General features: G+C 45.6%; 1 protein-coding gene across 5 annotated transcripts in view; it reads left to right on the top strand.

Annotated features, from left to right (window-relative positions):
* Nucleotides 1-25031, top strand: part of ptk2ba (protein tyrosine kinase 2 beta, a) — a 247775-nt gene that overhangs the window by 43098 nt on the left and 179646 nt on the right. For all 5 annotated transcript variants that reach the window (XM_059985434.1, XM_059985435.1, XM_059985437.1 and 2 more), the window contains exon 2: nt 24255-24484. In XM_059985434.1, the coding sequence (XP_059841417.1) occupies nt 24296-24484 (189 nt within the window). In that variant the 5' untranslated portion in view covers nt 24255-24295. The remainder of the gene's footprint in view (nt 1-24254; nt 24485-25031) is intronic.

Below are 25031 nucleotides of genomic sequence, written 5' to 3'. Positions count from 1 at the left end.
TGTCTAGTTGAGACTTTTAAGGGACATTTAGATACGCAGATTGAGGAAAATGGAATGATATGTGCTGATTAGAGAGATTCAAGAGAATGTCAATGAGAATAATTCCAGTAATTAAACGTTAATATACGAGGACTCTCTACCTGTACTCACTGGAGTTAAGGAGAATGGGGCTGGGTCTCATTGAAAGGCCTAGATAGAGTGGATGTGAAGACCAGAGGGACAAGAGGTCACGGCCTCAGAATAGAGGGAGGTGCAGTTGGAACAGAGATGGGGGGAGTTTCTTCAGTGAGAAGGTGGTGAATCTGTGGGATTCATTGCCACAGATGGATGTGGAGGAAAAGTCATTGGGTGTATTTGAAGTGGAGATTGATGAGTTCTTGATTAATCAGGACTTCAAAGGTTACAGGGAGAAGGCCCAAAAATGGGGTTGAGAGGAAAAATAAATTTACCATAATGGAATGGTGCAGCAAACACTGTGAGTTGACTGGCTTAATTCGGCTCCTATGTCTTAAGGTCTGATGTTGATACACAAGAACTTGAAACTGCTCACCTTTTGTGAACGTCTGTAGAAGTATAACATGAGCACAGAATGTGTGAGCTCCAGTTTACTGCAACAGGAACTGCACGCAGAAGTAAGGAGGTTTCTCTTCACTTGTGCAGTCCTGTGGTGAGACCACATCTGGAGCACTGAGTCTGCATCTTCTTGTTTAAGGAAGGACGTAAGCTCATTGGAAGAAGACTGTAAGACATAGGATAGAATTAGGCCATTTGGCTCATTGAGTCTGCTTCACTATTCACTCATGGCTGATTCTTTTCTCCCCTCCTCAGCCCCACTCTCCATCCTTCTCTCCATAACCTTTGATGCCGTGTTCAAACGAGAACCTATCAATCTCCGCCTTAAATACACCCAACAGCCTGGCTTCCACTGCTGCCTGTGGTAATAAATTCCACATGTTCACCTCCTTTTAGCAAAAGAAATGCTTTAAATGGATGCCCCTCTATCCTGAGGCCATGCCCTCTTGTCCCAGACTCTCACCATGAGAAACATCCTTTCCACATCTACTTTGTCTAGGCCTTTCAATATACGAAAGATTTCAGTGAGATCCCCCACTCATCCTTCTAAATCCCAGTGAGAACAAGCCCAGAGCCATCAAATGTTCCTCATATGATAACCCTTTCACTCCTGGAATCATTCTTCTGAACCACCTCTGAACCCTCTCCAATGCCAGCACATCTTTTCTGAGATGAGGGGCCCAAAACTGTTCACAATACTCAAGGTGAGGCCTCACCAGTGCCTTATAAAGCCTCAGCATCACATCCCTGCTCTTGAATTCCAGACCTCTTGAAATGAATGCTAACATGGCATTTGCCTTCCTCACCACTGACTTGATCTGCAAGTTAACCTTCAGGGTGTTCTGCATAAGGATTCCCAAGTTCCTTTTCATCTCAGATTTTTGGATTTTTGCCCATTTAGAAAATAGTTTGCACACTTATTTCAACTACCAAAGTGCATGAACATGCATTTCAGTTGCCACTCTCTTGCCCATTCTCCTAATCTAAGTCCTCTACAGCCTACCTGTTTCCTCAACACTACCTGCCCCTCCACCAATCTTTGTATCAACTCTAAACTTGGAAACAAAGATATCTATTTCATCATATAAATCATTTACATACAGCATAAAAAGAAGTGGTCCCAACACTGACCCCTGCGGAACACCACTAATCACTGGCAGGCAACCAGACAAGGATCCTTTTATCCCCACTCGCTGCCTCCTACCAATCAGCCAATGCTCTAACCATGCCAGTATCTTTCCTGTAATGCCATAGGCTGATACCTTGGTAACCCGCACCTTGTCAAAGGCCTCCTGAAATTCCAAATATGCAACATCCACTACATCTCCGTTACTATCCTACTTGTAATCTCCTCAAAGATTTCCAATGTGTTCGTCAGACAAGATTTTCCCTTAAGGAAACCATGCTGACTTCGTCCTATTTCATCTTTTCCCTCCTAATGATGCTTTTAGTTGTTCTCTGTAGGTTTTTAAAAGCTTCCCAATCCTCTATCTTTCTGCTAATTTTTGCTTTGCTGTATGCCCTCTCTATTGCTTTTACATTAGCTTTGATTTCCCTTGTCAACCACAGTTGTACTATTTTGCCATTTGAGTATTTCCTTATTTTTGGAATAAACTCACATCATTGCTGTCATTCTTGTCAGCAGCTCCTTCCAACTTACTTTGACCAACTCCTCTCTCATACCACTGTAATTTCCCTTCACTGAAATACTGCCATGTCAGACTTTACTTCCTCCCTATCAGATTTCAAGTTGAAATCAATCAGATTGTGTTCATTTACTTTAAACTCCCTAATCACCTCTGGTTCATTATATAACACTCAGCCCAGTATAGCTGATTCCCTAATAGGCTCAAAGACAAACTACTCTTAAAAAGCCTCCTTGTATAATGTTGGCCTCCCCCCCCCCCCCTCGGGTTCAGGTATAACTCATCACTTTTGTACAGGTCATATCTCCCCCAGAAGAGATCCCAATGATCCAAGAACCTGAAACCCTGCCCTCTGCACCAGCTTCTCAGCCATACTTTTATCTGCCTAATCATCCTGTTTCTATCCTCACTGGCACGTGACACAGGTTGCAATACAGAAATTACTACCCTGGATATCCTGTTTCTCAGCTTTCTGTTTAGCTCTCTAAATTCTCTCTTCAGGACCTCTTTGCTTTTCCTTCCAATGTCATTGATACCAATATGTACCAAGATATCTGGCTGCTCCCCCTTCCCCTCCCAAATCAATGGCGGGAGCAGGCCACAGCAACGAGGTTTCACACAACTTGGCGACACTTGTTTGAAAGGAGAGCTTTGCGGGCTCATTCCGCTGGCCTAATCGTGGCGATCTGAAACGTCCCTGTCCCGGGAACCTGGAAGGCAACATGCCATCTGGGAGTCCCATTTATGTCCACAGAATTTCCTGTCTGTTCCTCTGACTATCGAGTCCCCTATCCCTACCACTCCCTCTTTCTTTTTTGCTCCACGGACCCATGCTCTGTGCCAGTAACCTGGTCTCCATGGTGTTTCCTTGGGAGGTCATCCCCCACAACAGTATCCAAAGCGGTACACTTATTTTTGAGGGGAATGGCCACGGGGTGCTCTGTGCTAAATGCCTCTTCACATCTCCATTTCTCCTGACAGTCACCCAGCCACTCGCCTCCTGCAACTTCGGGGTGACAATTCCCTGTAACTCTGATCAATCATCTCCTCACTATCTAGCTGCTGCTCCAGATTCCTAACATGGTCTTCGAGGAGCTGCAGCCGGATGCACTTCATGCAGATGTAGTTCCCCAGGAGACTCTGGGTCTCCCAGGACTCCAACATCCTGCATGAAGAACACACAACTGCCATTTACTACGCTAGGTACAGTAAGAGAGAGAAAAAGGGAACCTTCATAGAAACTTACCCTGAGCCTCCTTTGAGCCAAAACCTGACACTTCTACTCTCACCGCTGGCTCACTCCCAACAATGTAATTTAATTTCATTCGCTGTGCTCTGCCGCTGCCTGATTGGTCCCCGGAGTGAACCCGCAGAGCTCTCCTTTTAAACAAGTATTGTCAACCTGTAAGAAACCTCATCACTGTGGCCTGCAGCCACGGCTGACTGGAACAGGTAGGTTGTCTTCTGAGGAAGATCGGAGAGCTTTGGATTTGTCACTGCTGGGAGTTCGCTATGTGGGAGAGGGGAACTTGTCTGAAACACCTGGTCCTGAGGGAAATGGCAGCTGGATGTGGAAAACGTGCTTGGTGGGGGAACCAGGAATCTGGTCAAGTACAACTGTCACCTGTCTGACACAGAGAAAAGGGTAATCCATTTCCCTCAGATGGGGCAGGCCCTTTGGACCTGCCTCTCTGCAAGAGCAGTGGAGTATCCTTAAGGCAGAGGTAGGCCGATTCACAGTTGGGTCACCAGGAGAGCCAGGGATGTGGGGTTGAGGTCATTGTCAGATCAGCCAAGACATTATTAAATGGGGGAGGAGGCTGTCCTCCTACTTCAGGTATCCTTCTGTTTTACAACAAAAAAGAGGCCATGCTCTCTTCTAGTTAACAACATCAGGAGGGAGGTACAGGAGCCTCAGGACTTGCACCCCCAGGTTCAGGAACAGTTATCACCCCTCAACCATCAGGAGGGAGGTACAGGAGCCTCAGGACTCGCACCCCCAGGTTCAGGAACAGTTATCACCCCTCAACCATCAGGAGGGAGGTACAGGAACCTCAGGACTCGCACCACCAGGTTCAGGAACAGTTATCACCCCTCAACCATCAGGAGGGAGGTACAGGAACCTCAGGACTCGCACCCCCAGGTTCAGGAACAGTTATCACCCCTCAACCATCAGGAGGGAGGTACAGGAGCCTCAGGACTCACCCCCAGGTTCAGGAACAGTTATCACCCCTCAACCATCAGGAGGGAGGTACAGGAGCCTCAGGACTCACCCCCAGGTTCAGGAACAGTTATCACCCCTCAACCATCAGGAGGGAGGTACAGGAACCTCAGGACTCGCACCACCAGGTTCAGGAACAGTTATCACCCCTCAACCATCAGGCTCCTGAACCAGAGTGAATAACTTCACTCTCCAAAACACTGAACTGATTCACTTTCAAGGGCTCTGCAGCTCATGTTCTCAGTATTATCTATACGTCTATCTATCTATTTATTCAATTCTTCTTTTTGCACATTGATTGTTAGACTTTATGTGTAGCGTTTCATTCATTCTATTTATTTCTCTAAGTACCTGCTACAAAACGAACCTTGGGGTAGTAAAAGTAGACAGCGTGTAGAACATCGAACAGCGCAGGTACAGGCCCTTCAGCCCAACCCAATTAAATTCAGATGATTAGCTCATTCCTTCTGTCTTCACAATGTCCACACCCTTCCATTTTCCTCACATTCATGTGCCTATCTAAATATTTCTTAACAGTCTCAGATGTATCTGCCTCTACCACCACCCCAGGCAGATGAAGAGCTTGAAGCGTTGTTGAGAGTCCCCACCACCCATCCCACAATCTCTCTGACCCACCACCGTCAGGATGGAGGTACAGGAGTTTCAGGACTGGGACTGTCAGACTGGGTAACAGCTTCTTCCCTCGGGCTGTGAGACTAATGGATACCCTGTCAACACTGGGGTCTCGTTTCCACCACCCATCCCACAATCTCTCTGACCCACCACCGTCAGGATGGAGGTACAGGAGCATCAGGACTGGGACTGTCAGACTGGGTAACAGCTTCTTCCCTCAGGCTGTGAGACTAATGGATACCCTGTCACCACTGGGGTCTCATCACCAGGACAGTGAGTCATAAAGTCTTAGAACAGCACAGAAACAGGCTCTTTGGCCACTTAGTCTGTTCCAAGCCATTGAAACTGCCCTAGTGTTGATGGTTTACCTGTGCTGCACACTACATGCATTCTGAATTGTATTCTGTTCACATATTCATGATAATATCTGGTTTTATGTGCTGTGTGATATATGTAATGTGGGTGCACCGTGAACTGCAGGAACATTGTTTCATTTAGTTGTATGTGAAACAACAACCGCAGATGGCAGTAAACTTGAACTTGAACATGTGCCACAGCTGGTCCAGTGAGGCGTATGTCTGCTCCTGGCACAGGTCGATCAGTCCAACCCATCCATGCTAACTGCACTGTACAGCCAGGTGGTCCCCTCTGCCCCGCAGCCCTCTAACCCTCTGCCTTCAGAGATTGGGGCTGAGTGGGAAATGGAATGGCCTCATTCTGCTCCTATATCTAATGATTATTTCCATGTACTGACCTCAGCCCGAAATGCCAACTGTTTAGAACATAGAACAGCACAGAAACAGGCCTTTTGGCCCACAATGCTGTGCCAAGCAATTTAAATTAGTAATCAAATGGCCAATCTAATCCCTTCTGCCTGCATAATCTCCATACCCTTCCATTTTCCTCTCATTCATGTGACTATCTAAACATCTCTTAAAAGCCCCTGATGTATCTGCCTCTACCACCACCCCAGGCAGGGCATTCCAAGTACCCACCACTCTCTGTGTAAAAAAAAAACACTTGCCCCTCAGATCTCCTTTGAAATTCCTCCCGATACCGGAAATGCGTAAGTTTATTCCCCTCCGTAGACATTCCCTGACCAGCATTTTGTCTGTGTTGTTCAACATCTCCAGAATCTTTTGCATCCACGTCCTTATCTCAGTGTTGCAATGTGCCTGTCTCAACCATTCATTCCAGTGTCTTTCTGAGTACACACCACCCTCAGTGTGAAAAATCTGCCCAAATGACACTTCTTAAGTTATCTCCCCTGACCTTTAAACCGCTTTGTTTTTAGCACCCCCTCCCTGGGAGACAAAAGCTACTTGCAATTGCCCTGTGTATGCCCATCATGGTACAATATACCCCAATCAGGTCACCCCTCACCCCTCAGTTTCCTGTCTTCCAACATTCCTGCTGCTGTTACTCACCTCCATCTACGTGCATGGTTTTTGCAATGCCTGCCGTTTCCGTTCAGGGTTTCGGAGAGGGGTGGGTGGGGGTTGCTGCTTTCAATAGAAACACCAGCAAGAGGGGAATGCTGCCTCTGGTGGCTGGCGTTAACCCTTGGAGTGCTGAAGAACGCACCTCGTTCTTTAACCCTTTGTGTGACAGAGAGTCATAGAGCATTACAGAATGAAAAACAGGCCCTTTGGCCCAGCTAGTCTGTGCTGAACTATTATTCTGCCTGGTCTTATCAACCTGCAGCCAAGTTATAGCCTTCCATACCCCTCCCATCCACATACCTATCCAAACTACCTTTGAATGATGAAACTGAACAAGCATCCACCACTTCTGTTGGCAAATCATTCCATACTCTCACCACCCTCTGAATGGAGAAGTTCGGCCTCATGTTCCTCTTGAACATTTCATTTTTCACTTTCAACCCATGCCCTCTTGTAGTCCCACCCTAACACAGTGGAAAAAGCCTGCTTGCTTTGACCAGATTTATACCTCTATCAAATCTCCCCTCAATCTCCTATGCTCCAGGGAGTAAAGTCCACCCCTAATCAGCCTTTCCTGTAACGGAAGGTCCTTCAATGCTGTCAGCATCCTTGTACGTTTTCAAGGGTGTCTGTGAAAGGCAGGTTGGGTACGAGTCACAACTTCCTCAGGAATGTGGGGCTCGGCTGCCTGCCCTGCAGAGAGGAATGTGCAGTGGGCTTGCCGGAACACAGCCTGGTCTGCCTACGGCAAAAGGAGAAGCATACACTGGCACCAGCCCAGGCCTGCTTTCAGTAGGATGCTGAGTGAGAAACTACACAATCACACTCTCTCTCTCTCTCTCTCTCTCTCTCTCTCTCTCTCTCTCACTCTCTCTCACACACACACTCTCTCTCTCTCTCTCTCTCTCTCTCTCTCTCACTCTCTCTCACACACACACTCTCTCTCTCTCTCTCTCTCTCTCTCTCTCTCTCTCACACACTCTCACACTCTCACACTCTCACACTCTCACACTCTCACACTCTCACACTCTCACACTCTCACACTCTCACACTCTCACACTCTCACACTCTCACACTCTCACACTCTCACACTCTCACACTCTCACACTCTCACACTCTCACACTCTCACACTCTCACACTCCAGAGGTGTGGAAGGGGGAGAGGGTGTGTCTGTTTATGTATCTGAAGTGGTTGCTGTTCAGAGTCTTAATTCAGTAGGGAGGCATGGGAGCATCGTGCTTAGAGCAATTCTTTACAGTGTGAAGTGTAGTAGAACAGAGGGACCAGGGAATGGAGATCCATAATTCCTTGAAAGTGGCATCATGAGTGCAGAGAGTTGAAAAGGCACTTTGGCCTTCCTGAATCAATGTACTGAGTACAAGAATTGGGATGCTAAGTAGAAGTTGTATAAGGCATTAGTGAGGCCAGATTTGGAGTAATTCATCCAGTTTTGCTCACCTGCCCGGAGGAAAGATATTCAGATTGAAAAAGTGCTGAGAAAATTTACAAGGGTGTTGTCAGGACTTGAGGGCCTGAATAAGTGAGGGCTTGATTTCCAAGAGCATAGGGGAATGAGGGGAGATTTGATAGAGGCATACACAGTGATGTGGGGTATAGATAGGGTAAATGCAAGCTGGCTTTTTCCACTGAGGTTGGGTAAGATTAGCTTTAGAGGTCATGGGTTAAGGGTGAAAGGTGAAATGTTTAAGGGGAACATTAGGGGAGCTTCATCACTCAGAGCGTGCTGCCAGTCGAATTGGTGGATGCAGGTTTGATTTCAGCATTTAAGGGAAGTTTGGATAGGTACATGGATGGGAGGGGAATGGAAGCTCCAGGTGCAGGGTGATGAGACTTGGCAGAACTACAGTTCAGCATGGACTAAATGGGCTGAAGGGCTTTGACGTAGATTGAGTGGACAGCCAGTAACTTGTCCTCAGGGTAGAAATGGCTAATAAGAGGGGTATAACTTCAAGGTAGAGTGGTATAGTGGCATCCAAACCGGACTTCGAGGCGAGTGGTCCTGGGTTTGAATCCGACTGGCTCCCTGTAAGTTTTCCATCCAAACTGGGTTGAGCATTGCGGAGAGGAACACAAACTTTAAGGTGTTTGGAGTAAAGACTATGGTCTAGGTGCAGGCTGATGGGGCTAGGCAGGATAAGAGTTCAGCACAGACTAGATGGGCCTAAAGGTCTGCAGTGCTCTGTGACTCAATGACTCTATTGTGTAATGAATGGGAAGACAAGGATTTAGAGTAAGAAGAATGAGAGGTAGAGGGTATGTGAAGGGGACTTCCTTCACCCAGCAGGGAGTGGTGAGTTCCTGGAGCACACTGCCAGAGTGAGAGAGGTGGAGAGGCTTCTGAGGAGATTCCCCTGAACGTTGTTGGAGATTGAGAGGTTTGAACATGAGGAGACACAGGAGAGGCTCTCAGGGATGGAGGAGGTTGAGAAGGGACATTGGGCAGTACTGTGACGTAGTGGTTGGTGTGACACTATTTCAGACCAGAGCATTGATTCAATCCCAGTGTGTTCTGTGAGGAGTTTCTACATTCTCCCCGTGAAATGTGTGGGTCTTCTCTAGGTGCTCTGGTTTCCTCCCGCAGTCCAAAGTAAGCTAAATGGTGATTATAAATTGTCCCTCAATTAGGCTAGGGTTAAAGAGGTGGGTTACTGGGCAGTGTGGCTCAAAAGGGCCTGTTTCGCACAGTATCTTTAAATAAATACGTATACTATTATTAGTGTCTAAAATTCTGAGAGGTATAGATTGCAGGAAGTCTCCCCGTTTCAGAAATGGATAGGATTGGATTTAAGGTGAGGGGAAAGAAATTCGAAGGGCATCTGAGGAGGGTTTTTCTCACCCAGAGAGAGGTAGGTTTGTGAAAAACTCCGGGAGAGGCAGAATACTGACAGTGTGGAAGAACAATCTATGAACACTTGAATCTTCCAGGCAGAGAGGACATTGGGTGAAATGTTGGGACTTAGAATAAAATACCCAAGTCAGTCTGGATGTGGCAGCACGGCCTGGCATGGAAACACCAATGCCCAGGAACAAAGAAGTGTACTGAAAGTAATGGATACCGCCCAGTCCGTCACAGGTAAATCTCTGCCTGCCACAGAGCACATTGACACGAAGCACTGCTGCAAGAGAACAGCATCCATCATCAGGGACCCCCACCACCCAGGCCGTGATCTCTCCTCACTGCTGCCATCAGGAAGGAGGTACAGGAACCTCAGGACCCACACCACCAGGGATCAGGAAGTTATTACCCCTCAACCATCAGGCTCTTGAACCAACGTGGATAACTTTCGCTCACTTCAACTGTGAACTGAATGTATGAGCTACATTCTCACTTTCAAGGACTCAGTAACTTATGGGCTCGTATTATTTATTCATTTATTTATTTTTGCATAAATTACCGCCTTCTGCACACTGCTTGTTTGTTAGTCTTTCATTTCCCGTAAATGCCGGCAGGAAAATGAATCTCAGGGTTGGACATGGTGATGTACACATACTTTAACCTTTGATGTTGTGAGCCGAGCAGCCTGTTTCTGTGACTGTTAAAAATAAAAAAGAAATATAGAGCAAGAATAACTTTTGAGGTGAGGCAGGTTTTCAACTCTCAGGCCTGCTCCTGGACGGACCCATACTAGCAAAACCACAATGTCGTGCAGGTCGACACTCTCTGCTCGATCAGCAGCTGTAAATAACCCCCCCCAGTCTCACCCTCTGCTTCGTTTCATCTCCTCTGCTCGATCAGTAGCTGTAAGTAGCCCCCCAGTCTCACCCTCTGCTTCGTTTCATCTCCTCTGCTCGATCAGTAGCTGTAAATAGCCCCCCAGTCTCACCCTCTGCTTCGTTTCATCTCCTCTGCTCGATCAGTAGCTGTAAATAGCCCCCCAGTCTCACCCTCTGCTTCGTTTCATCTCCTTTGCTTGGCTGGGACTATTCCTGTGCTCTGGATGTTACTGTGAAGTGCTCGAACTAAAGCTCAGAGTGGGTAACGAGTGGGTAACGTTTCTGTTGAGCTGCAGTTGATGGAGAAACATTTGAGAGACCTTAACCAAAACTCAGGGATTTATTTAATTTATTAGAGGTACAGTGTGGAACTGGTCACGTCGCCCAGCAACCCACCAATTGAACCCTAGTCTAATCACAGGACAATTTACAATGACCTATTAACCTACTGCTAGGCACATCTTTGGATTGTAGGAGGAGACCAGGGACCCCAAAAAAACCCACGTGCTCACAAGAGGGAACATGCAAGTGAGGCCACCTGAGTTGAATTCTGATGCCCCAGGCTGTGCAATACTGTTGCGTTAACAGCTTGCCCTGGATTCTGGAAATACCCTGCAGGTGTGGCAGCGTCTGTGGAGAAAGGAATGGAGCGAATGTCTCATCGCTTCACAGAGTTGGACCACAGGCCATTCAGCATTACTCATTCATAGCGGCCGAGTTGCCAAATTGAACAAGACCCATGTGCCTTCTTTTGGACCGTATTCCTCTCAATCTTCACATTAGGCAGCCCGTGTAGTGTAATGGTTAGCACAGCACTTCCAGGTGCTGATGAATTGGGTTCAGTTTCTGTAAGGAGTTTGTATGTTCTCCCTGTGACACGTGGGTTTCCTCCGGGTGCTCTGGCTTTTTCCCACATACGGATTAGGGTTAATGAGTTGTGAGCAAGCTATGTTGGCGCCAGAAGCACAGCAATGCTTGCGGGCTGCCCCCAGCACATCCTCAGACTGTGTTAGTCACTGACAGAAATGAAGCATTTCACTGTACATACGACAAATAAATCAAATCTTAATCTGTAATCCTCATCCATGTAACTGCCCAATTGTCTTATTAAATGTTGCAATTATACCTGTGCCTCTTTCTCTTCCTCTGGCAGCTCATTTCATGTACACAGCACCCTCTGTGGGAAAAGCTTGGATTTCAGAATTCCTTTAAATCTTTCCCCTCTCCTACATCTCAGGCCAAAGGAATTTTCCCCCCTTTTTAAAACCACAAAAACATCTACTGTCAACATCAGCAGGTTTATCTGTCTTCTATTTTTTGTAATTGTAGAGCTATAACCACAAACCCTACCCAGATTCTTAATCAACACCATCCTTCTCAGTCAGTACAGTGAACAACAGTTTGTGCTTTGCCTCCATCTCTGGCTCAATCCACAGCTTTCATGCATTTTGGTGAAAATGGAAAATTGGTTTATTAATGTCATCTGTACGAGATCCAGTGAGCTGTTCTAGTAAGCTGTTCACACAAATCAAATCAGTACACAGTTCAATGAGGCAGAACAAGGGAAATAATACCCAAATGCAGAATGAAGTGTAATAGCTACAGAGAGAGTACAGTGCAGGCAGACAATAAATACCAAGATGAGATTCTCTAACAACGCGATTCTACTCCTACACGTACAGCACCTGCAGTGTACTTTGTGCTTGCAATTCTGCTCCTATTGTGTGCGTTGCTCTGGATTTCCAGCATCTGCAAAATTTATCTTGTAGCGTTTGATGTTCTAAATACAAAACCTAATTGCAGCGCCTCAACCCTTTCGGAATATTTTGTGCATGCTTGCCCAGAGAGTTTCAGTCACAGTCAGGTGGCCCATAGCTGTTGTAAAAGTGCAGAGGCCCAGGGTTCTGAGCAAGTTTTGTGTGGAGGGAGAGGGTTCTGAGCGAGTTTTGTGTGGAGGGAGGGGGTTCTGAGCGGGTGTTGTGTGGAGGGAGAGGGTTCTGAGCGGGTGTTGTGTGGAGGGAGAGGGTTCTGACCGAGTGTTGTGTGGAGGGAGAGGGTTCTGACCGAGTGTTGTGTGGAGGGAGAGGGTTCTGACCGAGTGTTGTGTGGAGGGAGAGAGTTCTGACCGAGTGTTGTGTGGAGGGAGAGGGTTCTGAGCGAGTGTTGTGTGGAGGGAGAGGGTTCTGAGCGAGTGTTGTGTGGAGGGAGAGGGTTCTGAGCGAGTGTTGTGTGGAGGGAGAGGGTTCTGAGCGAGTGTTGTGTGGAGGGAGAGGGTTCTGACCGAGGGTTGTGTGGAGGGAGAGGGTTCTGAGCGAGTTTTGTGTGGAGGGAGGGGGTTCTGAGCGGGTGTTGTGTGGAGGGAGAGGGTTCTGAGCGGGTGTTGTGTGGAGGGAGAGGGTTCTGACCGAGTGTTGTGTGGAGGGAGAGGGTTCTGAGCGAGTTTTGTGTGGAGGGAGGGGGTTCTGAGCGGGTGTTGTGTGGAGGGAGAGGGTTCTGAGCGGGTGTTGTGTGGAGGGAGAGGGTTCTGACCGAGTGTTGTGTGGAGTGAGAGGGTTCTGACCGAGTGTTGTGTGGAGGGAGAGGGTTCTGACCGAGTGTTGTGTGGAGGGAGAGGGTTCTGACCGAGTGTTGTGTGGAGGGAGAGGGTTCTGAGCGAGTGTTGTGTGGAGGGAGAGGGTTCTGAGCGAGTGTTGTGTGGAGGGAGAGGGTTCTGAGCGAGTGTTGTGTGGAGGGAGAGGGTTCTGACCGAGGGTTGTGTGGAGGGAGAGGGTTCTGACCGAGTGTTGTGTGGAGGGAGAGGGTTCTGAGCGAGGGTTGTGTGGAGGGAGAGGGTTCTGACCGAGGGTTGTGTGGAGGGAGAGGGTTCTGAGCGAGTGTTGTGCGGAGGGAGAGGTTTCTGACTGAGGGTTGTGTGGAGGGAGAGGGTTCTGAGCGAGGGTAGTGTGGAGGGAGAGGGTTCTGAGCGAGGGTAGTGTGGAGGGAGAGGGTTCTGAGTGAGTGTTGTGTGGAGGGAGAGGGTTCTGACCGAGGGTTGTGTGGAGGGAGAGGGTTCTGAGCGAGTGTTGTGCGGAGGGAGAGGTTTCTGACTGAGGGTTGTGTGGAGGGAGAGGGTTCTGAGCGAGGGTAGTGTGGAGGGAGAGGGTTCTGAGCGAGGGTAGTGTGGAGGGAGAGGGTTCTGAGTGAGGGTTGTGTGGAGGGAGAGGGTTCTGACCGAGGGTTGTGTGGAGGGAGAGGGTTCTGACCGAGTGTTGTGTGGAGGGAGAGGGTTCTGACCGAGTGTTGTGTGGAGGGAGAGGGTTCTGACTGAGTGTTGTGTGGAGGGAGAGGGTTCTGACTGAGTGTTGTGTGGAGGGAGAGGGTTCTGACCGAGTGTTGTGCGGAGGGAGAGGTTTCTGACCGAGGGTTGTGCGGAGGGAGAGGTTTCTGACCGAGGGTTGTGCGGAGGGAGAGGGTTCTGACCGAGGGTTGTGCGGTGGGAGAGGGTTCTGACCGAGGGTTGTGTGGAGGGAGAGGGTGAGCGAGTGTTGTGTGGAGGGAGAGGGTTCTGACTGAGTGTTGTGTGGAGGGAGAGGTTTCTGACCGAGTGTTGTGCGGAGGGAGAGGTTTCTGACCGAGGGTTGTGCGGAGGGAGAGGTTTCTGACCGAGGGTTGTGCGGAGGGAGAGGGTTCTGACCGAGTGTTGTGCGGTGGGAGAGGGTTCTGACCGAGGGTTGTGTGGAGGGAGAGGGTTCTGACTGAGTGTTGTGTGGAGGGAGAGGGTTCTGAGCGAGTGTTGTGTGGAGGGAGAGGGTTCTGACCGAGGGTTGTGTGGAGGGAGAGGGTTCTGAGCGAGTGTTGTGCGGAGGGAGAGGGTTCTGAGCGAGTGTTGTGCGGAGGGAGAGGGTTCTGACCGAGGGTTGTGTGGAGGGAGAGGGTTCTGAGCGAGTGTTGTGCGGAGGGAGAGGGTTCTGAGCGAGGGTTGTGTGGAGGGAGAGGGTTCTGACCGAGTGTTGTGTGGAGGGAGAGGGTTCTGAGCGAGGGTTGTGTGGAGGGAGAGGGTTCTGACCGGGTGTTGTGTGGAGGGAGAGGGTTCTGAGCGGGTGTTGTGTGGAGGGAGAGGGTTCTGAGCGAGGGTTGAGTGGAGGGAGAGGGTTCTGAGCGAGGCTTGTGTGGAGGGAGAGGGTTCTGAGCGAGGGTTGTGTGGAGGGAGAGGGTTCTGAGCGAGTGTTGTGTGGAGGGAGAAGGTTCTGAGTGAGGGTTGTGTGGAGGGAGAGGGTTCTGAGTGAGGGTTGTGTGGAGGGAGAGGGTTCTGACCGAGTGTTGTGTGGAGGGAGAGGGTTCTGACCGAGTGTTGTGTGGAGGGAGAGGGTTCTGACCGAGTGTTGTGTGGAGGGAGAGGGTTCTGACCGAGTGTTGTGTGGAGGGAGAGGGTTCTGACTGAGTGTTGTGTGGAGGGAGAGGGTTCTGACTGAGTGTTGTGTGGAGGGAGAGGGTTCTGACCGAGTGTTGTGCGGAGGGAGAGGTTTCTGACCGAGGGTTGTGCGGAGGGAGAGGGTTCTGACCGAGGGTTGTGCGGAGGGAGTGGGTTCTGACCGAGGGTTGTGTGGAGGGAGAGGGTTCTGAGCGAGTGTTGTGTGGAGGGAGAGGGTTCTGACCGGGTGTTGTGTGGAGGGAGAGGGTTCTGAGCGGGTGTTGTGTGGAGGGAGAGGGTTCTGAGCGAGGGTTGAGTGGAGGGAGAGGGTTCTGAGCGAGGGTTGTGTGGAGGGAGAGGGTTCTGAGTGAGGGTTGTGTGGAGGGAGAGGGTTCTGACTGAGTGTTGTGTGGAGGGAGAGGGTTCTGACCGAGTGTTGTGTGGAGGGAGAGGGTTCTGACCGAGTGTTGTGTGGAGGGAGAGGGTTCTGACCGAGTGTTGTGTGGAGGGAGAGGGTTCTGACCGAGTGTTGTGCGGAGGGAGAGGGTTCTGACCGAGTGTTGTGCGGAGGGAGAGGGTTCTGACCGAGTGTTGTGTGGAGGGAGAGGGTTCTGACCGAGTGTTGTGCGGAGGGAGAGGGTTCTGACCGAGTGTTGTGTGGAGGGAGAGGGTTCTGAGCGAGGGTTGTGTGGAGGGAGAGGGTTCTGAGTGAGGGTTGTGTGGAGGGAGAGGGTTCTGACCGAGTGTTGTGTGGAGGGAGAGGGTTCTGACCGAGTGTTGTGTGGAGGGAGAGGGTTCTGACCGAGTGTTGTGCGGAGGGAGAGGGTTCTGACCGAGTGTTGTGCGGAGGGAGAGGGTTCTGACCGAGTGTTGTGTGGAGGGAGAGGGTTCTGAGCGAGGGTTGTGTGGAGGGAGAGGGTTCTGAGCGAGGGTTGTGTGGAGGGAGAGGGTTCTGAGCGAGGGTTGTGTGGAGGGAGAGGGTTCTGAGCGAGGGTTGTGTGGAGGGAGAGGGTTCTGAGCGAGGGTTGTGTGGAGGGAGAGGGTTCTGAGCGAGGGTTGTGTGGAGGGAGAGGGTTCTTTTCTTTTTCAATCTTTTTATTGATTTTCATATATACACAAAAAAACATAACATAATAATGAGTAAATTATGAATACAATAGACTTGAAATCACATTGATAATAAGATAACAATATCCTATTAAACATCAACAGAAGAAAATACCTTAATCAATCAAGTCCATATGATTATATATGAAAAAAAAACAAAAATAACCATTAAAAAAGAGAAAAAAAAATTTGAAAATATGTGAAAAAAAGTATATATTAAGAAAAATAAAACACTAAAGTAAACTAACATGGGCAACAATAATAGTTTACAAGTATATGATAGTGTCAACAAACTCCGGAACTCCATACCTGAACATGAATAAGCAGAAAGAAGGTCTGGAAAAGGCCAAATTAATTCATATGAAAATGTCGAATAAACGGTCTCCAAGTTTCTTCAAATTTAATTGATGAGTCAAAAATAGTGCTTCTAATTTTTTCCAGGCTCAGATAAGAAATAGTTTGAGAGAGCCACTGAAACGTGGTAGGAGGATTTACTTCTTTCCAATTTTGTAATATAGACCTTCTGGCCATTAATGTTACAAAAGCAATCATTCGTCTGATTGAAGGGGAAAACTGATTACCATCTTCATTTGGTATGCCAAAAATTGCAGTAATAAAATGAGGTTGTAAATCTATATTCCAAATTGAGGAAATAGTAGTAAATATGTCCTTCCAGTAATTATGTAAAGTGGGACATGACCAGAACATATGGGTCAATGAGGCCACTTCTGAATGACATCTGTCACATTGAGGGTTAATATGAGAGTAGAATCGAGCAAGTTTATCTTTAGACATATGAGCTCTATGTACAATTTTAAATTGTATTAAAGCATGTTTAGCACATATAGAAGAAGAATTAACCATTTGCAAAATTTTTTCCCATTTATCTGTTGATATATTATATCGAAGTTCTTTTTCCCATTCTTGTTTAATTCTAACTGATATTTCTGGTTGTATCTTCATAATCATATTATAAATAAAAGCTACTAATCCCTTCTGACAAGGATTTAAGGTAAAAATCAAATCTGTAATGTCCACCAAAGTTGAATTAGGAAAAGATGGTAAAACTTTATGTAAGAAATTTCTAATTTGTAAATATCTGAAAAAATCAGATTTAGGTAATTCAAATTTGTTGGAAAGTTGATCAAATGACATCAAAGTATCTTCAAAAAAGAGATCACGAAAACATTTTATACCTTTCCTTTTCCATATGTTAAAAGCTTGATCTGTCCAAGAGGGTTTGAAAAAGAAATTAAATAAGATAGGGCTATCAAGAACAAAGTTTTTCAAAGTAAAAAACTTACGAAATTGAAACCAAATTCGTAATGTATGTTTAATAACAGGATTAGATATTTGTTTATTAAATTTAACTTAATCCGCAGGAAGACAAGAACCAAGAACAGAGAATAGAGAATATCCCTTTACCTCATTACATTCCAAATTTACCCACTGTGGGCACAGTGGTGAATCCAAATCTAGTTTCCAATACATTAAATTACGAATATTATTTGCCCAATAATAAAATCTAAAATTGGGTAAAGCTAAACCACCATCTTTTTTTGATTTTTGTAATTGCTTTTTACTTAACCTAGGGTTTTTATTTTGCCACACAAATGAGGAAATTTTTGAATCAATGTTATCAAAAAAAGATTTAGAAATAAAAACTGGTAGGGCTTGAAATAAGTATAAAAATTTCGGTAAAATCATCATTTTAATAGCATTAATCCGACCAATTAATGATAAAAACAAAGAAGACCATCTTGTAGTAAGTTGATGAATTTGATGAAGCATAGGTAAAAAATTCAGTCTAAATAAATCTTTATATTTCTTGGTAATTTTTATACCTAAATAGGTAAAGTTATCAGTAACAACTTTAAATGGTATCCTATCACTCAATAAAGTTTTTGCATTTAAAGGAAATAATTCACTCTTATCTAAATTTAGTTTATAACCAGAAAAAGTACCAAATTGAACCAACAAGGATAAAATAGCGGGAATAGACCTATCAGGGTCAGAAATATATAACAGCAAATCATCAGCATAAAGTGATAATTTGTATAACTTCTCATTACGGGTAATACCAAAAATATTAGGAGATTCACGAATAGCAATAGCTAAAGGTTCTAATGCAATATTAAATAATAAAGGACTTAAGGGACAGCCTTGTCTCGTACCACGAGATAATTGAAAAAAAAGAGGATCTATAGTTATTTGTAAAAACAGAAGCAACAGGTTTATGATATATTAATTTAATCCATGATATAAAGTTAGGACTAAAATTAAAATTTCTCAATGTATTAAATAAATATATCCATTCAACTCTATCAAAAGCTTTTTCAGCATCTAATGAAATAACACATTCTGGGATTGTGGGTGGTGAAGTATGAATTATATTAATCAATTTTCTAACATTAAAAAAGGAATACCGATTCCTCATAAAACCAGTTTGATCTTCTGAAATAATCTGAGATAGTACTTTTTCTAATCTAATAGCTAAAATTTTTGTAAGAATCTTAGAATCTACATTTAATAGTGATATAGAGTGATAAGATGTACATAAAGTAGGATCTTTATCTTTTTTAAGAATTAGAGAAATATTAGCTTCATAAAAAGATTGAGGTAATCTCTTCTTAGCAAACGCATCATTAAAAATTTCACATAACCAAGGAGAGAGCAAAGAAGAAAAAGTTTTAAAAAATTCTACTATATAACCATCAGGACCAGGAGCTTTCCCTGAATTCATTGATGAGATAGCCTCTCCTATTTCCACCATAGAGATAGGAGCATCTAACAGGCTATGGTCTTCATCAATCAGTTTAGGAATATTCAAATTGTTAAAAAAATTATCTATCATGGACTGGTCACCATCAAATTCTGAATGATATAAAGATTTATAAAAATCTTGAAAGGTATTATTAATTTCTTTATGATCAGTAGTTAAATTACCGTCTTGTTTGCGAATTTTAATAATTTGTCGCTTAGTCGAGATAGCCTTTAATTGATTAGCTAACAGTTTACCAGTATGATCACTATGAATATAAAATTGAGCCCTGGTCCTAATTAATTGATTTTCAATTGAAGAAGATAATAGTAAACTATGTTCCATTTGAAGCTCAACTCTCTTCTTATAAAGTTCTTTGGTAGGAGTCACAGAATAAATCTTATCAATTTCCTTGATTTTATCCACTAATAAAGCAATATCTAAATATCTTTGTTTTCTTTTACCAGCAGAATATGAGATAATTTGTCCACGAATAAAAGCCTTAAAAGAGTCCCAAAGTATTCCTCTGTCGATTTCTTCAGTACAGTTTGTTGAGAAGAACAAGTCAATTTGCTGTTTTATATAAGTAATAAATTCTGGGTCTTGAAGCAAAGTAGCGTTAAGCCTCCAAGATCTGATATTATTGGAATAGTCCGAAATCTTAATAGATAACTTCAAAGGTGCATGATCCGAAATAGTAATAGAATCATATTTACAATCAATAACATCCGTTAATAACCGATGATCAATAAGAAAATAGTCAATTCTAGAATAGCTATGATATACATGTGAAAAAAATGAAAATTCTTTATCTTTAGGGTTCAAAAACCGCCATATTTCTGTAATTCCCGAGTCAACCATAAATGAATTAATAAGTAGGGCTGATCTGTTCGGAAGAGTACGAATAGGTTTAGATCTATCCATCAAAGGATTCAAACAACAATTAAAATCTCCACCCATTATCAACATATATTCATTTAGATTAGGAAGAGAGGTAAATAAACGTTTAAAAAATTCAGGGCAGTCAAAGTTTGGAGCATAAATATTAACTAGAACAACTTTCCGATGGAAGAGTAAGCCAGTTATCAACAAAATTCTACCCTGTGGGTCAGAGATAATTTCATGATGTGTAAACGATATTGAGGGATCTATAAAAATAGACACACCCCTAATTTTAGCGGTACAATTCGAATGAAATTGTTGACCCTTCCAGAACCTAAAAAAACGTTGATTATCCTCCCTCCTGATATGGGTCTCCTGTGCAAAGATAATATTAGCATTCAGTCTATGGAATACTTTAAATATTTTTTTTACATTTAATCGGATGATTTAAACCATTAGTATTCCAGGAGATAAAGTTAACAGATTTATCCATCATACCAATATTAATTGTGTGTATCATAAAAGGTTAGAAAGATACATAACCCACAATTCAGGAAGGAGGAAAATTGATTCAGGAGCAACCGGAGAACATGACACCTCAACAATATTAATAGTTTAAAGTCGGCCCATAAACTAAAAGCAAAAAAATAAAAAGCAAAAGCGTGAAAAAAGATCCCTACCCCCTCCCCCCACCCTTCGAAAAAAGATTTACACTCCAAATTTACCCATTGTTGGCAAGGTACCATGACCGATTCTTGTGCCCAAAGTATTAAATATCGAATGTTAACTGCCCAGTAGTAAAATCTTAGGTTTGGCAAATCTAGCATTTTTTTAACTTAATCTAGGATTTTTATTCTGCCACACATACAAGGATATTTTGGAGTCAATAATATCAAAAAAAGATTTAGGAATAAAATTTGGTAATGCTTGAAATAGATATAAAAATTTGGGTAAAATTATCATCTTGATAGCATTAATTTGACCAACCAATGACAAAGATAATGGGGACCATCTGATAATAAGTTGCTTGATTTGGTCAATTAAAGGTAAAAAGTTAACTTTAAATAAATTCGTATGTTTCTTGGTAATTTTAATACCCAAATAAGTAAAATTATCTGTAACAACTTTAAATGGTGTTTATAGACTGAAACTTGCATATCTAATGAAAATAATTCACTCTTATTAAAATTCAGTTTGTAACTAGAAAAGCTACTAAACTGAGCAAACAAGGATAAAATAACAAGAATAGATCTCTCAGGGTCAGATATGTATAGTAACAAATCATCAGCATATAATGATAACTTATAAGTCCCTTCCTTACGGGTAATACCAAAAATATTAGGTGATTCACGAATGGCAACCCCATTCTTCTGCCTATTCTCTGTAACCTTTGATGTCCTGACTATTAAGAATCTACTAACCTTCACTTTAAATATACCCTTGTTAAACAGCCTCATGTGTGACACCTTGAAATATATTTTTAAAAATTAAATTAAAAAAGTAGAGCAAACAGAGAGCAAAAGAAGAGAAAAAAGATAGTGAGATATTGTATTCATGGATTCATTGTCCATTCAGAAATCGGATGGTGAAGGGGAAAAAGCTGTTCCTGAAATATTGAGTGTGTGTCTCAGGCTCTTGTACCTTCTCCCTGATGGTAGCAATGAGGAGAGGACACGTCCTGGGCGATGAGGGTCCTTAATGGTGGACACTGCCTTTATGAGGCATCAGCTGTTGATAATGTGCTGGATGCTGGGGGGGGGGGGAGGTGGGGGCTAGTGCCCATGATGGAGCTGGTTGAGTTTGCAAGTTCCTGCAGCTTTTTCCAATCCTGTCCAACCAGTTAGAATATCCGTTGAGGTCCGTCTGTAGAAATTTGTCAGTGTCTTTGGTGACAATCTCCTCTAACTCCTAATGAAATATAACTACTGTTGTGCCTTCTTTGTAACTGCATCAATATGTTGGGCCCAGGAAAGATCCTCAGAGATGTTGACACTCAGGAACATGAAACTGGTCACCCTTTCCACTCCTGATCCCTCGATCAGGGCTAGGGCGAGTTGACAGTCATTGTCTTTTCTGCAGGGTTGAGGAGTCCAAGTCTAGAGGTCACAGATACAACATAAAAAAGGAGAGATTTAAAAGAGATCTGAGGGGTAACTTCTTTACGTAGAGGGTAATGAGGACCTGGAGCAAGCTGCCAGGGGAAGTGGTCGAGGGGGTGAGGGGTACAGTTACACATTTGGGAGGCATTTAGAGTGCTAAATGGAGAAGTGGCTTGGAGAGTTGTGGGCCAAATGTGGGGAACTGGAACTAGCAGGGAGGTTGTTGGGCTAGCAGCATTGGGCCGAAGGGCATGATTCTCCGCTGTGTTCCTGTATGATTCTATCACTGTGTTGCGGATACGGGAGGGATGTCACAGAATTGAGGGAGATGTGAATGGATCGAGAGTCTGTCCATTGAGGTAATAAACTCCCTTCCCACGTGACATGCTAGCGTAATGCTTTACAATGCCAAATGGACTGTAAGATCAGGGTTCAATGCCCAGTGCTGTCTGTAAGGAGCTTGTACCTTCTCCTTGTCACCACATGGGTTTTCTCCGGGTGCTCTGGTTTCCTCCCACGTTGCATTGGTCAGTGTTAGTGACTTGTGGGCATGTTGACACTGGCTGGCTGCAACTCTCCCCACCCTCACCCCCCAGCACACCCTTGGACTGTTCTGGCTGCTGGCACAAACAACAAATTTCACTGTATGTTTGAATGTTCCAAAGTACATGTGACAAATAAAGCTAATCTTCAACACACAAGGTTCTGGAGATGCTGGAAATCCAGAGCAACACACAGAAAATGCTGGAGGAACTCAGCAGGTCAGGCAGCAGCTATGGAGATGAATAAACAGCTGACGTTTTGGGCTGAGATTCTTCATCAGGACTTAAATCTTTAATCTTTCTAAATGACACAGTTTTAAGGTGAGGGGGGTAGTTTTGCAGATTCTCTACGAAGAGAGTGTTGGGAGTTTGGAATGGGCTACCGGGGTGGGGCTGAAGACAGATGTGAAAAGGTACTTAAGAGACTGTTAGCTGATAATGGACAATATGATTGACTCTCACAGCTACCTGGTCTATTCCTCTTCCCACCCTGTCTCTTGCAAAAATGCTATCCCCTTCTCACAATTCCTCCGTCTCCGCCGCATCTGCTCTCAGGATGAGGCTTTTCATTCCAGGACGAAGGAAATGTCTTCCTTTTTTAAACAAAGGGGCTTCCCTTCGTCCACCATCAACTCTGCTCTCAAACACATCTCTCCCATTTCCCGCACATCTGCCCTCACCCCATCCGCCTGCCACCCCGCTCGGGATAGGGTTCCCCTTGTCCTCACCTACCACCCCCCCCCAGCCTCCAGGTCCAACGTATAATTCTCTTTAACTTCCGCCACCTCCAACGGGATCCCACTACCAAGCACATCTTTCCCTCCCCCCCCCACTTTCCGCAGGGATCACTCCCTACGCGACTCCCTTGTCCACTCGTCCCCCCCATCCCTTCCCACCGATCTCCCTCCTGGCACTTATCCTTGTAAACGGAACAAGTGCTACACCTGCCCTTACACTTCCTCCCTCACCACCATTCAGGGCCCCAGACAGTCCCTCCAGGTGAGGTGACACTTCACCTGTGAGTCGGCTGGTGTGGTATACTGCGTCCGGTGCTCCCAGTGTGGCCTTTTATATATTGGTGAGACCCGACGCAAACTGGGAGACTGTTTTGCTGAACACCTACGCTCGGTCTGCCAGAGAAAGCAGGATCTCCCAGTGGCCACACATTTTAATTCCATGTCCCATTCCCATTCTGATATGTCTATCCATGGCTTCCTCTACTGTCAAGATGAAGCCACACTCAGGTTGGAGGACAACACCTTATATATCGGCTGGGTAGCCTCTAACCTGATGGCATGAACATTGACTTCTCTAACTTCCGTTAATGCCCCTCCTCCCCTTCTTACCCCATCCCTGACATATTTAGTTGTTTGTTTTTTTCTCTCTCTCTGCCCATCACTCTGCCTGTTCTCCATCTCCCTCTGGTGCTCCCCCCCCTTCTTTCTCCCGAGGCCTCCCGTCCCATGATATATTCCCTTCTCCAGCTCTGTATCACTTTTGCCAATCACCTTTCCAGCTCTTAGCTTCATCCCACCCCCTCTGGTCTTCTATCATTTCGCATTTCCCCCCTCCCCCCCACTACTTTCAAATCTCTTACTATCTCTCCTTTCAGTTAGTCCTGACGAAGGGTCTCGGCCTGAAACGTCGACATTGCTTCTCCCTATAGATGCTGCCTGACCTGCTGTGTTCCACCAGCATTTTGTGTGTGTTGCTTGTAGATGTGATGTTTCAATTGGCGTCACGTTGCTACAGCTACAGACGCTTGTAGGTCACTATGATGGACAGGAAGAAGGCTTACAATGGGCAGACAAAACTGCCTAACGCATCACTGACACCAGCCTACCTGGACATACACACAGAAAGGTGCCTGAAAAGGGCCAGTACTTCGTGAAGGATCCCACCCACCCTGCTCATGGACAGTTTGTCCCACTCCCATGAGGGACTACGTAGCATCCATGCTAGGACTACCAGACTGAAAATCAGTTGCTTTCCCCAAGCAGTAAGGCTGATCAACATCTCCACCCACCATCACTACATCCACATCAGATGCTTCTCTCCACAACTCCTCAGCGCTCTTAGTCCCATTGTGTACTGCCTTTATACTTACTGAGTTCTGACTGCTTGTTGTGTTTTTCATGCTGCTCAGATCGTTTGTTCTCCTTCACGCTGTGTACTGAACAATGATAATAAACAATCCTCACTCTGAATGTTGTCTTCTGCAGGACAGTGATGGTTCATCCCCAACTCAGCGACAGCTGCTAAAATGAGTGGCATCGCCAACCCACTGGAGACGTGGCCGGACGCAACCTGCCATGCCCTGAGCCTTAAGTCAGACAAGTCCTCAGAAGGGGCTTCGATGAAGATCATCAAGGTCTGTTTCTGTAGCAACAGCAGCAGTAATCTGGGCAAGAATTTCAAACTGGTGAAATGTGACCACACAACGGAGATCAGGGTAAGGTTATCACACAACTCAGTGCCATCGTCACAGGGTGTCTATGTGTCTATGCGATGGGGAGGGGCAGTTACAAGGTCACAACTCAGTGTATGGAGGTCTGGGGAAGGGTAACCTGATATCTATCAGGATCTCTCCACACCTCCCACAGCCCAGTAACACTCTCCACAACCACCAAATCCACCCCCTCCTCCACCGTCATCAACTCTTCCCCTCCCACAGCCCAGGGACACTCTCTATAACCACTGAATTCCCCCCACCCCACCACTGCCATCATTGACTTTCCCCTCCCACAGCCCACAGACACTCTCCCCATCACCCCCACCCACTGTATCCCCTCTCACAGCCCATGGACACTCTCCCCATCACCATCTCCCCCTCCCACAGCCCACAGACCCCCTCCCCATCACTGACTCCCCCACCCACTTTCCCTCTCACAGCCCATAGACACTCTTTCCCATCACCATCTCCCCCAGCCACTGTATCCCCTCCCACAGCCCACAGACACCCACCCCATCACTGACTCCCCCACCCACTTTCCCTCTCA

The sequence above is a fragment of the Hypanus sabinus genome, chromosome 12, assembly GCF_030144855.1.
Source record: "Hypanus sabinus isolate sHypSab1 chromosome 12, sHypSab1.hap1, whole genome shotgun sequence".
Lineage (NCBI taxonomy): Eukaryota > Metazoa > Chordata > Chondrichthyes > Myliobatiformes > Dasyatidae > Hypanus > Hypanus sabinus.
The sequence above is the reverse complement of the archived record's forward strand: the minus strand, read 5'-3'. Positions and strand labels throughout refer to the sequence as shown.